This window comes from Notechis scutatus, chromosome 12 (assembly GCF_049901735.1).
Source record: "Notechis scutatus isolate UNSWTSFEM ecotype Mainland chromosome 12, rNotScu1.2, whole genome shotgun sequence".
NCBI lineage: Eukaryota > Metazoa > Chordata > Lepidosauria > Squamata > Elapidae > Notechis > Notechis scutatus.
The window spans coordinates 7,570,425-7,585,001 of NC_142020.1; the positions used below are offsets into that span (position 1 = coordinate 7,570,425).

The 14,577-nt window shown below is 45.5% G+C and overlaps 2 protein-coding genes across 2 annotated transcripts in view; one reads left to right on the forward strand and one right to left on the reverse strand.

Moving 5' to 3' along the window:
• Positions 1 to 6,376, forward strand: part of PPL (periplakin) — a 73,349-nt gene extending 66,973 nt beyond the window's left edge. The window contains exons 20-22 of the mRNA XM_087973185.1: positions 77 to 193; positions 1,536 to 1,628; positions 2,603 to 6,376. Of these exons, the coding sequence (XP_087829311.1) occupies positions 77 to 193; positions 1,536 to 1,628; positions 2,603 to 5,266 (2,874 nt within the window). The 3' untranslated portion in view covers positions 5,267 to 6,376. The remainder of the gene's footprint in view (positions 1 to 76; positions 194 to 1,535; positions 1,629 to 2,602) is intronic.
• Positions 6,377 to 7,789: 1,413 nt separating this feature from the next.
• UBN1 (ubinuclein 1) overlaps positions 7,790 to 14,577 on the reverse strand; it is a 34,310-nt gene continuing 27,522 nt past the window's right edge. Inside the window, 3 exon segments of the mRNA XM_026680747.2 lie at positions 7,790 to 10,501; positions 13,658 to 13,729; positions 14,046 to 14,171. Coding sequence (XP_026536532.2) covers positions 10,449 to 10,501; positions 13,658 to 13,729; positions 14,046 to 14,171 — 251 coding nt within the window. The 3' untranslated portion in view covers positions 7,790 to 10,448.

The following is a 14,577-nucleotide window of genomic DNA, read 5'->3' on the forward strand; positions in this document are numbered from 1 at the left end:
AACAAAAAATTACACCCTGTTGCAGAATTGCACTTTGTAGGTGCCTCCAGCGTTACACCCTCTCTCCTCTTCCTAGGACTATGAACTAGAAGCAGAAAAGCTGAGGTCCATCTTGGATCTGGAAAGTGGCCGTAATGGTTTCATGAACAAGAGACCGAGACTCCAGTCCACAGCTCTTAGAGTGAAAGAAGAGGTATGTTTAACAGGGTTGTACTAAAGATGCAGAGCAAGGTACGCTCAGGGTAGGACCTCTGGCCAGTAGCTGGGGAAAAGACAGTATCTGAAATCTAGGATGGGGGAGCCAGCTGGGTGAGACTTTGGGCCAGTCTCTTTCTCAATCCACCTCACTGGGTTGGTGTTATGGGGAAAATAGAAAGCTGAGTACTAGGTATATTCAACAGCTTGAGTTGACCAGGTAGGCTTCTTTCAATTTTAATAATAATAATAATAATAATAATAATAATAATAATAATAATAATAATAATAATAATAACAACAACAACAACAACAACAACCTGCAAATAGAGCCACGATGGTGCAATGTTTAGAGTGCAGTATTGCAGGCTACTTCTGCTGACTGCCAGCTGACTGCAATTTGGCAGTTCAAATCTCACCAGGGCTCAAGGTTGACTCAGCCTTCCGTCCTTCCAAGGAGGGTAAAATTTGGACCCAGATTGTTGTGGGCAAGAGGCTGACTCGGTAAACTGCTTAGAGAGGGCTGTAAAAGCACTGTGAAGCGGTATATAAGTCTAAGGGCTATTGCCTTTCTTTCCTTCCTTCCTTCCTTCCTTCCTTCCTTCCTTCCTTCCTTCCTTCCTTCCTTCCTTCCTTCCTTCCTTCCTTCCTTCCTTCCTTCCTTCCATCCATCCATCCATCCATCCATCCATCCATCCATGGTACACAGCGGTTAGAATGCAGTATTGCAGGCAAACTCTGCCAATTGCCAGCAGTTCGATCCTGACTGGTTCCAAATAGACTCAGCCTTCCCTCCTTCTGAGGAGGGTAAAATTTGGACCCAGATTGTTGGGGGCAAGAGGCTGACTCAGTAAACTGCTTAGAGAGGGCTGTAGAAGCAATGTAAAGCGGTATATAAATCTAAGTGCTAAAAGAAAGCCAAGATAGGACAATAGTGATCAGGCACCTTGGGTGCAATCCCTAAACATCTGGAGCATCCTTTGGAACACTATTGGCATTGAAAAAAACTGAGCATCAGTCGGTTGCAAAAGGCAGCTTCACTTGGAACAGCTTACATCTTGCAACATCTTTAACACCATCAAACACCATCTGCCTCTCCCTTGTCCTTCGGAAGGACTCGATAGGTAGACAAAAATGCCAATTCCAGTCTAAATATCTGGTTGATTGTGTTGGCCAACTCCTAGTGACCCTGGGCAGTTTGAAAATTGTTAAACACATTTCAAAGCAAAAAAAAAGCAAGATATTAAAAGAGCAAAGATGGCCGAGGTAACAAACCTCAATAAATGCATTTCTCCCGTTGATCCCACCATCCTCAAAATGAACCCATCTTCCATTTGCAGGAAGCTCTCTTGGCTGCCAAATTCACTGAGATCAACGCCATCAACAGGCAAAGGCTGCAGAACCTGGAGTTTGCTCAGACCTTGTTGAAACAGGTAAATTCTTTTCTACTAGTTCTTGCCGGGAAAAATGTCCCAACTTTTATGGATAGAACCCAACTTCTACAGATGGTGCATGGATGGCCATCTACAGAAATATTTTAATAAATAGAATAGAGGAAACTTAATATGAACCTGCACCTGAAGGCAGGACAAGAAGCAATGGATGGAAAGTAATCAAGGAAAGAACCAACCTAATTTCTGACAGTGAAGTTAGAACAGTTAACCAGTGGAATGATTTCCACTTTCACAATTTAATTTAGGAGATGTTCCTGTATTTTTCAAAGCACCTCCTCTGAATATTTAGCACATCCTCCTTTTCTCCCCAGGATGTGTCATAGGTAAACAGTTTTTGTGGCCTTCACTACTGCTCCTTGTAAGAGACAATGGTGAAATGCTACGCAGTTAAGGGAAATGCACCACTGTCAAATGTTGTGTTCCAGCAAGTGATTTCAGTGGAAGAATAAGCATTAACAAGCTAGGGGCACAATGAGTAAATATGGGGCTAGGGGCACTTCTAGAAAATGTTAACTTTGTGCAAAGGATCTCAAACCTCCAATATGACTTCTCAGCTCCAAGGAAATGATGGGGAAAGATAGGATATGCCAGCAAGGTAGTTTTACAAAGAGTATGAGTAGTGTATAATGTTCCAATCCCAGTTACAGTTGCTGAGAAATGAGCGTCACCTCAGCTGAGTGACTGTGCATAAAATGGTGCCAACTATAGACATCAAGATCTGATCTGCATGAAAGTTGGGGGGAGGGGGGGGAGAGAATTTACTTCCTAGTTTAGCCTGCCCAAAGTTGGAGATCTTTCAGAGAAGCGGAGGCTTCAACTCTCAGGATGTCCAACCAACAAAGTTGTATGTTCTGGGAGTTTTCTGGAAGGCACCAGTTTGAGGAGCCAGGCTCTTGCTTTAGGGACACAGTTGAGATTGTTGAACTGACTCCTTGCTTTCTTCTCAATGGCAGCAACCTGACCTCCAAATGATAGAGAAATCCATTCAGATCAACAAGTCCAATAAGCCCTTGGAAGAAATCTGGAAGTTAAAGAAGGAACTGGATGATGAGACCCAGTCTCGGCAGCATCTGGAGGAAGAGATCAAAGTCATCCAGCAGAACATCTTCCAGCTGCAGAACCAGAAGCCACAGGAGATTGTGCTCAGGAAGGAAGTGGTCAAGAAACTGCCCGACCCAGAGCTGGATGAGAACTACCACAAGATGCAACAGAACCTGACCGAAGAGCAGCGCAAGAACCAGGAGCTTCAGGAGGAACTCCAGACCCTGAAGCAAAAGCTTCATGTTCTAGAGCGCGAGAAAAGAGAAGGGGGACAAGAGTATGTCGTCAAAGAAGTCCTGCGGATCGAGCCAGACAAAGCCCAGGCAGAAGAAATCTTGAAGCTGAAAGAAGAACTTGAAGAGCTCAAGAGACAGGAAGGGAGCCGGCAGAATGAGATGGCCCTTCTCCGCCGCCAGATCGAAGCTCTTTCCAACGAGAAGATCAGGGATCAGGAGAGGGTGACCGAAAAGGCGATAGTGAAGATGCAAAACGATCCCCAGCTGGAGATGGACTATAAGCAGCTGCAGGAGTGTAAGCAGAGGGAGAGTATGCTGAGGCACAAGCAAGAAGAAGAGCTGCGTTTCCTCCAAGACAAGCTGAAGCGGCTGGAGAAAGAGCGGGCCATGGCTGAGGGCAAGATCACCGTGAAGGAGGTGTTGAAAATGGAGAAGGATGTAGCAACCGAAAGGGAAGTGAATGAACTGCGGCGCCAGTACGAGGAAGAGAAGGCCAAGGCCCGCTTGAATGAGAGAGAGAAAGACGAGCTGCTTAGGAAGATTCAGGCTCTGGAGGAGGAGAACGCCACGGTGATCGTCCAGGAGAAGGTACGGGAGATCATTCGCCCAGATCCCCAAGCTGAAAACGAAGTGGCCAACCTTCGCTTAGAAGTGATGGAGCAGGAGAGGCGATACCTGGGTGGGGAAGAGCAGCTCCGGGCCTGCCAGAATGAGCTGATGACTCTGAAGAGCAGAGGGCCTCGGGTGGAAGTCCAAGAGATCATCAAAGAGGTCATTAAGTACAAAACAGACGCGGAAACGGAAATGGAGATGCAGCGGCTCAGGGACGAGATTGTAGAAAGGACCAGAGCCATTGAGAGGGCAGATCTGGAGATCTATAAGTTGAAGCAAGAAATCGAGATCCTGAAGGAAGCCAAGCCTCACATCCAAGTAAAGGAGGTCCTTCAAGAGATCCTGCAGTACCGGGAAGACCGCCAGACAAAAGAAGAAGTCGAGTCCCTGCGAGCTCAGTTGGTTGAGGAGCAGAAGAAGCACATGGACTTGGAGAGGGAGAAGAAGCAACAGGAGGAGATCATCAGGCAGAAGGAGGAAGAGCTCTCCCAGGTGAGGGAAAAAGTGGTTCAGCAGGAAGTGGTGAAGCTGGAACAAGACCCTACCTTAAAATCGGAGATCAACACCTTCTCACAGAACATTGAAAATGAGCTGCAGCAAATAGACTCGCTCCGGACTGAGATGCGCAAGCTGCAGAGGAGACGGTCACATCTGGAACGCCAGCTGGAAGATCTGGAGAAAGAAAGGAAGGCCCGCAGGGAGGCCGAACTGGAGGTGCAGAGGCTGAAGATCAGACTGAGCGAGTTGGAGGAAGAAGAGAAGGACACGGCAGAAAAAGTCACCGTGAGGCAAAAGGTGATTCTTCAACAAGATCCTCAGCAGGAGAAAGAGCACAGTCTACTTAAGTTGGAACTGGAAGAGGAGAAACACAAGAAGCAAGTGCTGCAAACAGAACTGGAAGCCCTGCGGAAGAAACTGCAGGCGCTGGAGAAGATGGAGGTCAAGGAAAAAGTGGTCTTTTCAGAGAGCGTCCAGGTGGAGAAGGGAGACACCGAGTATGAGATTCAGAAGCTGAAGAACAGCCTAGACGAGGAAAGCCGACGGAAAGTGCAACTGGATTCCGATATTTATAGGTTGGAGGCCAAGCTTTCAGAAATGGAATTTAGCAATTCCAAATCTTCCAAGGAGTTGGACTTTTTGAGAGAGGAGAACCACAAGCTCCACATAGAAAAGCAGAACCTCCTTCTGGAGATGAGGAGTTTGCAGTCGGAAATCGAGCTCACGGCGATGGAAGCCCAGGATTTGAAGAGCATGGCCCAGGAAGACCGACGTATCCATCTCGATTCAAGGTTCCACAATCTGGAGAAAGAACTGGAAGATCTGAAAAGGCTATCTCAGGAAAAAGACGAGGAGATCGAGCAGCTTCAAAACCGCCTCCAGACCGTTGCTATCAAGAGGGAGCAGCGAGAAAACCACCTGAGGCGCTCGATTGTGGTCATTGACCCGGACACAGGGAAGGAGATGACTCCAGAAGAAGCCCATCGTTATGGCCTTATTGAATGGAGTTTATATGTCAAGTTGAAAAGCCAAGAATGCGATTGGGAAGAGATCACAGTGAAAGGGCCCAGTGGTGAATCTTCGGTCATCTTGGATAGAAAGTCAGGGAGGAAATTCTCAATTGAAGACGCCTTGAAGCGTGGAAGATTAACGATGGCTCAATATCAAAGTTACCTCAACAAGGAGATGTCTATTCAGGAGCTGGCTATTTTGGTATCTGGACAAAAATAACTGCTTCCCTCTCAACTTACCTAAGCAAAACTATTTTTAAGCTGATCCAGAGCTTGTCTTGTTACAAATACAGAACTTTTTACTATTTAATGCTTCCCTCAGATCTATCTGCCAAAGCCTCCTGTGTCTTTATTCAACATTTGGGTGCTCCTTAACTTTAGGTCACATACATCAATGTTGCCCAAATTGGAAGATTCTGCTCCTGCATTTTATCAAGTTGCTCTTCTCCAAATTATGACGGACTGTTTTCTTGCAGAGAAGTAGCATTTATCCAGCCTGGATGATCAAACCACGTATTTTTGAGTTTGGCATCTCAGATTCCGTCGACTATAAAATCCTGTGAAATGACTTCGGTGTCAACTGAAACCTGGGCACGTCCCATCGCCATAAATTCAGAATTAGATGGCCTTAAGTGAATGCTCTTTTCTTTTTCCTTCCAGAAGCATGGAGAGGATGCTATCTTACCTTCTGGAATTATTTTAAAAGTTAATGCAGTGTATGGGAAACTCTTAAGCACTTTCAAGCATTACCTGAAACCTTATTAAAACTGCATCAACTGTTCTTTTTCTTCTGGAGAATACTTCAAAGTTTAGGAAGTTATCCAAAGAAAGAGCAGGTGGGTGGTAGGTGGGCAGCAGATGCTTAATAATCTTTCATTGAAATGGGCAAGTAAAACTTGGTTGAATGTAATGGACTGGCATTAAAACACAATATGAGAGATTTGCAAGAATGATACAATCGTACCATGATACAACTAGCATTTTGTCATGCTGGATCTTGACTTTATAAAAAGGTTACCTACATGATATGGGAGCGGTCAAATTTTAAGGCAATAAAGATGTATGTATACGCCTGTTTGATGATGGTGTTTATCCTGTAGATCAGATTATGTAGAGGTTTCTAATTCTTTAAAACAGGGGGGAGATTAACAGAAAACTAATACCAATTCCAAGTGCCTTTATTTTTCCCAAAGTCTCACTTATAAGATGCATGCACTGTTTTGCTGACTTATATTTGACTGTATGTATTCAAGTTATTTGTTGGAGAAGGGAAATGGGAAAAGTTATTTATACTCCTCAGTTATTATAATAAAGAAATGATCTAAGTTAATGGTTCTTTAAATCTTTTGCCTTTCTGTCAATAAATGAACATTATAGGCACTAAATTCATACAGTTGTATACAAAGAGACACAGAAGATGGAATTGGGTATGGCTAGTCTAGGGAAAAGAAAGACTAGGGGTGACATGTAGCAATGTTCCAATATTTGAGGGGATGGCACAAAGAAAAGGGGGTCTCAGAACTGAAGAAGCTGCTTGGATGACAAGCGAAACGTTTTCAAAGGGGGAAAAAAGCAAGAAAATCCAATTGTCTTTTGGAAAAGCACCAAACTTTGAGACAACCATGACTTGGTTGTTTGAGAATCTCAATAAATACCTAGAGCTTTGTATTTCGCAACTTTGGTACCTGCCAGAATTTAATCTTCTAACTCCCAGGATTTTTAGCAAAGACCTTGCTGACTGGGAAATTCTGGGGAGTTGAGATGCATCCATCCATCCACCCACCCAAACTGCCCACACATGCTTGCATGCATCTCCCACCTCCATCCATCTACTCATCCATCCATCTACTCATCCATCCATCCATCCATCCATCCATCCATTCCCTAAGCTGGAGAAAGCTAAAGCTACCAGGATGGTAGATGGCAGCTTCTAGGACCTTAGATCTGACATCTCATCCATCTTTCAGCGACCAATGTCAAGGAGCTTTGCATCTAATTTCAGGTGGCTCTACCTTTCAGTAGCCCTGCCCCTTCCCACAACCCTCATTTCGGAGTAAATGAAAAATATTCTGGAAAAAAAAAACAATTTTATTCAGTTGCAGTATACAAGATTAATCATTTTCCATGTCACCTCCATCCTCCTCATTTCCTAGAAAGGCTGCCGTTTCCCCAGCCAACACCCCCCCCAACCCAATCCCATTTTCTCCCAAACACACAAAAATAAATCACAGCTCTTTCCGCACCTAAAAAGAGGCTGCTTTTTAAAATTTTTAAGTGCCATCTGGTGGTGCTTATGCCCACCGTAAACAAAAACCTCCCCCAACAGTCAAAGCCAAAGCAGACACCCTCCTGGGGCGAGCAGCGACCAGTTGCTACCCAGGCACTGCCCCCCTCCCCAACGCCTGCCGGCCCTCCCACCCACCGCTCTTTGATCTTGTCCTGCCATGGCTTGCTTTTTAAATTCTACTTCTTAAAACACAAGGGGGAGGGGAGGGGGGAGGGAGGAAAGCAGGAGGGGGGGAGAGATTGGGCAGAAGTTCCACCACATAATATTTCCCTGAGGCAAGAGGCTTTGTGAACATTTCCTATTTTTTTCTTCTTTTTAAATCAGGGGTGTCCAACCTTGGCAACTTTAAGACTTGTGGACTTCAACTCCCAGAATTCCTCAGCCAGCTTTGCTGGCTGAGGAATTCTGGGAGTTGAAGTCCACAAGTCTTAAAGTTGCCAAGGTTGGACACCCCTGTTTTAAATAGATAAGGGGTTCTGCTCCAGCTATGGCAGGCACCAGTAGCAACCAAAGCTTTGGGGAGAAGAGCAAGGGGTGGGTAGGTGGGGGAAGGATAATGGCTCATGCAAGGCCCAAATCCTGCCAAGTGCCGAACGCTTGTTCCTATGACCGATAAAAGCAGCTTTTGGAGAGGTAATAAAATACGGAGTAGGACTGAGCTCTGATGAAACTCAACAAACCCACCAAAATCCATGTTCTTAAAAGAAAAAGAAAAAGAGAAAAAACGCGTTTCAAAAAAAAAATAAAAAATGGGCGTCTTGAATATGCAGTCTTTGGCTTTTCTGCTGCAACTTTTTATAAACAGAAATAACTCTGGCCAACGAGGCCAAAATTAACTGTTGGGGAAATGGAAAAGGAAAAAAGAAATGCAAAAGACTTGAAATAAAATTTTGCACAGGTTAACCAAGAATCCTAAAACATTTCAAAGGAAAGATGGGGTTCTTCTAAGATGGGGTTGTCTCAAGTCAAACAGAACTCGCTGTGTGTGTGTTTTTTAAAAGGGGGTTCTACTTGATGAATCAAGTGCTTTCTCTGTCTGAGTGGAAGAATCAGTAAATTGGGGTTAAAGATGGAAGAAGAGGCTGCGAGAAACAATTTATGCTGGCCGCAAATAGACCTCAAGTTGGGTTGACTAGTTTTCAAGTTGAGTTTGGGAGTTTGCAAGGAAACTTCCTCCCCCCCTTGAAATTCTGGCTAAAGAGTAGCAACTAACCGCCCTGATAGTTTAATGTTCCTTGCAATGTGTGCGCTCAAACATGTTTTTGCTCCAAACAAAAAAAATGGGATTATTGATGCCAGAACTGTTAAAGTTACTCATCTCCTCCTGCAAGGCATTTGTTTCTCTAGAATGGACAGCAGATTAGAGAATCGAACGACAAGCCAAGCCAAATCAAAAATTTAGATAATGAGCTTTACTCCAAAGTCACCTCCAGACCAGATCATCATCATCATCATCTTCTAACGACCCCATAATCCCTTGCGGGGTGGAATCTGAGCAACTGAATGGAGCAAGCAGTGTTTTAATGGCTGGATGCCCTTCCTGTTGCCAATATGGAGTTTTGTTCAGCAGACAAATTCTCCGTGTGCCCAGAGAGAGAAATATCTGCCTCTACCGAGGATGAACTCAAAGCCTCCTGATGGCGAGGTGAAAGCTCCACCTCTAGGCTAGCGCACCGCTCCTTAGCTCCAGGCCAGATGCTGAGTCAAAATTAGGGAGAATTTGCCCCAAACCTTTAGCACAGCAGCCAAGCATAACCAAGACTGAGCAAAGGGTAGCCCTGGTTGGCTTTCAAAAGATCCCCAGCCAGGTAAAAGAGTTGCAACTAAGCAGCTTAAAAAAAGAAGGGGGGTGGGGGAGAGAAATAGTCTACTTAGAAAATTAAGTCCTGAAGTAAAACGGAATCTCGGCATCTCCCTTCCATTCAGAGCATAACGGGAGCTCTTCCAGCTGTTCCAGGCACAAATAGGCAACTCCATGCGAGCATATGTGCTCCCACATCAGATCACTGGATGCGTAAAATGTGCCAGATCTCACAGCAAAGCAGGAAGGTTCCTGCCTGGACTCTTATTTGCACAATGCTAAAGAGAACTTGGGCAAGAGAACGGGGCAGCTTTCCAAGAAATGCCCACCCCACGGATCAGCGTGGCATTCACCGGCGAGCGCAGTTAAAACGGGGACGAGGATGGGCCGCCCACCCACCCTAGACCTCCAAAGTTCCCTTAAATACATCCCGATGCGTCTTAGATAACAGGGAAGGGTGTTTGAAAAAGGAGAACGTTAAAAAAGGCTCTTGGTGAGCTGCAACCAAAAAACAAAAACAAAAAAAAGAGCTTGGGATAGCTTGCATTCTGGCTCCACCATCAAAAGGCACTGAAATGACAGCTTCGTTTATACGCGTTGACCCATGGGAGTGGGTGGGTGGGTGGGTAAGAAGGGGGCTTAGTCCCATCCGGTGTCTTCAGTGGAGAGAAGGGGGGAGGAGAGCTGGGCGTATTTTGGGGGGCAGGGAAAAGAGAACTGCCAAAAGACCCCCCCCAATCGGTGTTCGAGGTCCACGAGTGCATCTTAAGGCCTCCCGAGTCTTCACTTCCTTGTGAGAGAGGACCGGTGAGCTGCCACGGAGAAAGGAAAGCTCTCCCAGAAAAGGATCAGCAAAGCTTTAGGAAAGGTGCCTTCGGGGAGGAGAGACAACCCTCGCCCCCCTCACGGATTCACTTGGGGCTGAGCTTCGATCAGCCAGTCCATCCACAAGCAGAAGCGAGGGGCCTTGACAGACTCCCGCTGCAGAATTCAGAGGCGCCTGGCAGGAACACACGGGGACCTGCTTAAAGGGTCTCACCTCCCCCTGATCTGGACCCTGGAGGAACTTGGAAGGGAGAGTTGGGCCTGAGAAACGCTTCCTTTCTCAGCACACGGCCCAGACACTCCCCCATCCCCCCACCGCCACCCAGGGAAGAATCTAGTCCAAACTGGGATAAGGGGAAGTGTGGATGCCACTGAAGGAGGAAGAGCAAGGAAGCAACGGGAGAGCTCCCTTGCTGCATTCTGCAGGCTTTTTTCCCCCCCAGAGGTGGGTGTGTCCTTTTTATTTTCCTTTTCCTTTTCTCAGAACTGTCACAATTTCCGTGGTTGTACATTGGGCCCTTTGCTGTGTAGCTGAGAACTATCTGAAAGAGACACAAAACGAAAGGTCATGAATATACATGGCAGTGAAGCGCCAAAGCCTTAGTTATTAAAAGATATCTCAATCACAGTTTCGACTTCTTTCAAGGATAGAGATCCGCAGGGCAGGAAGGAATTATTATGTCCAGCCAAAAAAAAATGTTCTGCATTGGGGGGAAAAAATAATACCTAGGAACAGAATTCATGGTAGGTGAATGGTTTTGTCATACTCTAGACATCTTTTATTATGTTATTAAATTGAAAAGCACATTTGATTATGTAGTTGGTACCATACTAGAGGCAGGGGGGACAGGAAGAAAAAGATTATTTATTTATTTATAAACTCTTATCTCCCACAATATGGAGAATGGATTATGTGGGGAAATCAGGCAGAAGACTTCAGTGGCAGATTGACTGGTTGAATAAATACATTTTTAGATTAATAAAGGAGAATATTTGTAGCTCAGGGTTGAACTGTGGGGTCCCTTTGGTGCTCTCTGAACTTGGCGGTTTTCTTGCAGACATTTCATTACCCAACTAGGCAAAAAAAGTGTTTCATTATCCAAACTAGATAACATGACGAACACTGATTATGTGACCTAGTTTAAGTAATGACGTCTGCAAGAAAACAACCAGGCTTAAAGAGGACCAAAGGCCCCATATTTTCAGAATGTCCAATTCCAGAATAATTCTGGGTGGCTTCATAAATTAAACAACTTTATATAAAAATAACCACAGCATAATACAGTTGATCACATCAGCAACAAACTCAGAAGAGGGCCAACTAACCCACCCACCTGCACAAATAATAATTATTCTAATAACAAAAAAAAAAAGACTTTACCACAAACAAAAAACTAACACAACCAGGCCTGAGGGCCACTTCCATGTTTTACGAGGAAAAACTTAATATTGCAGAAGTTGTGTCATCTTGTTACTAGGCAGCGGTGCAAGTAAACATCCTCCCTACCTTAACCACTACAGCTTCTTATTTCAGTTCAGTGACAGCTGGATAAAATCATAAAAAAGGAGGGCAGGACTCAGGGAATGGTCTTTAAAGACACTACTGGAATTCATCAACACAAAGGGTTGTTTTTGGGCTTAGGATACGTGCAAATAAAGGCAATAAGAATTGTCCTCTTTAGACTGCCTTTACACAGTATTTTACATGCTGTGTTTTTATTTATGGCATATGCCTTCCCTGTCTTTCTAAAAGAGACATCTAAAATCACTACAGATCAGTGGCACTGCAGTTATTATAATGTCCTTTCTCCTAGATTCAGTCTCTCTCTGAAACCTGGTGATCCTCAGCCTTTTTTGTAGACAATATTGAGCTAAACAAAAGCCAATCAACTGACCTTCTAACCCAAATAGCTAAAAACATAAAGCGCAACGGTACATTTAACAACACGAACAAATCAGCGCCACTAATCAAACCTGCAACTGCAGCAAACTGCAGCTAGTCCTCGACTTAAACGATAGCTCATTTATAGTAACCATTCAAAGTCACAACTTTGTAAACTTTTGAGCATCTACAGAGGCAATAATCAAGACAGGATTTAATGATGTTAATTAAAGCACCCTCTTGCATCTCCAAAGTCAGAAAGGGATGGGAGAATGTGGAATCTATAGGGAGAAGCTCAGCTTCCGAGTAATAAAGAGATTCTGCGTGTGGGATCCAGACCGGCTGCTTTTGGAGAGATCTAGTCTTTTGGGGTTGAATGTTTTATAATTTGTTAATACAGAAAAATGATGAACCACTCATTCTTCCCAGTGCATGCTGACCAGTGGTAGAATTTTTTTACTACCGGTTCTGTGGGCGTGGCTTGGTGGGCGTGGCAGGGGAAGGATATACTGCAAAATCCCCATTCCCTCCTCACCCCTCTAACCTGCTTTCCAGCTCCGTTCTCCTGGGCAGGGCAACCAAAGAAGACCCAGCCGATCAGCTGGGACTCAAGGGGAAGCGGAGAATAGATGGGGGCGGGGCCAGTCAGAGTGGGTATTGGCTGGTTCTCCGTACTACTCAAAATTTCCGCTACCGGTTCTCCAGAACTGGTCAGAACCTGCTGAATACCACCTCTGATGCTGACCTTCCTCATTTATCAGCAGGAAGTTTAACATCAATTCCCAATGGAAAACCAAATGGGCCTCTGAACGGCCAGACGTGGCAAGACATATAAATGTCCACCCCAAAAAGGCTTTGAACTGCCATGTCAGCAATGGACAACCCTGAATAGGATTCGCACCTCACACCGGCATCTACAGAGATTCCACACATAATTGGGGAGCAGTGTCCTCCCCTAAGCGGGACTGCAGGCTCCCCGGTCAAACTGTAGACTTTATAGCGACTGGCTGTTAAGCTGAGAGCAAATATCACTCCAGTATCTGATTATTATTATTGTTTTGTTTAATATAAGCGATGTTGTGCTTCCATGGTTAGATGGCCTGGACCAATGAGTTATCAACCTTTACTTCACCACTTTTGTGGCCACGGACCCCCAAGACTTAACTCAAGATTTAAATTGTAACCTTTCTTCCAAGCCTTCGTGGACCCCATGATGACATTGTGGGGCCCCCGGGGTCTGAGGGCCACAGTTGAGAACCACTGGCCTAGTTGAACCCAGATCTCTTTGGGGGTTCTACTAATCGAGATGACATGTTAATATACAGTACACAGCTAGTCCTTGTACAATGTGAAGGATAAAAGTAAAGGTTCCCCTCACGCATACGGCTAGTCGCTTCCAGCTCTAGGGGGTAGTGCTCATCTCCATTACAAAGCCGAAGACGTCTCCGTGGTCATGTGGCTGGCATGACTAAATGCCGAAGGTGCACAGAACGCTCTTACCTTCCCACCGAAGGTGGTCCCTATTTTTCTACTTGCATTTTACATGCTTTCGAACTGCTAGGCTGGGAGAAGCAACGGGAGCTCGCTCTGTTATGTGGTGCTAGGGTTTCGAACCGCTGAACTGCCAACCATTCTGATCGACAAGCTCGATGTCTTAGCCACTGAGCCACCGCGACCCTTACAATGTACAACGGGCCATGTGCTAAGTAAGTAATAATTCATGATGGGCAGGCAAAGCTGGCAAGCCGTCCCAGGAGGTGCCTTGTCGAGTGACTCAGAACCGCACAAAACCAAACAAGAGCAACGGAGGAGTTACCTGGCAAACTGTGGGGTAAATGGGCAGGCGGCGCTGCCTGATGGAGGCTGGTGGACAACCCAGCCAGAAGACCTAGAAAGGAGAGGGGGGTTGAGGAGGAGGAGGAGGAGGGAAGGAAGAGAAACAAATGTACATTGAAGACAAATGAGTCGAAGATGGTCTAATGGATGGATTCAGGTGAAAAAAAAAGGACCCGCCCTCCGCCCTCCAACCTGTGCCAAAAACTTCTCCAGCAAAAACCTCTTTATCTCGTATCTGATTGGCTGCTCAGCAAGTTCAACCGGTAAAGATTAAAAAAAAAGGAAGAAATGTTTGGCTGACGCGCCCACGAGTTTGGAGGTGGCAGCTGAACACACATACACCAGACGCTTCTGAAAAAGCAACCTACCTGAAGGGGCGCAGGGCATTGGATGGGGCAAAATGCCAGCAACGATTCCCTTCCCACAGGTCAAGTCATCGCTTGAAAGGGCGGTTCTCAAGGAATGAGCTAGCAGGGGCAGCCTGGACTGTCTCCCTGCCGGAGCCAAAAACGTTAATTCTCTGCTCCCATCTCAACAGTTTCAGTTCAAATAATTACATACCACTAACATATTCCAGCTACAAGCGCCCGGCGACAACAAAGGACAGCGAGTAGAGCAATTGCAATTTAACACGACAAAAGCAGAGCCAGAAGAAGGGAACAGCGGCCAAATAACACACCACAGATGACGCTCAAGGTCATGTAATGCCCGGGGAAACCAGGGGTGTCTACTGCAAAGCCCATCATCCAGCACCAACAGCACAGAACAGAAGGCAAGAATTTCAGCAGGGGGTCTCCTATTTGGGAAATATTTTTATCTCTCGGGGGGTCTGCATCTATTTTAAGGGGTATAGATCGCCAACAAATACTTCCAAGGACACGGTTACATTCCTAAGGGGGT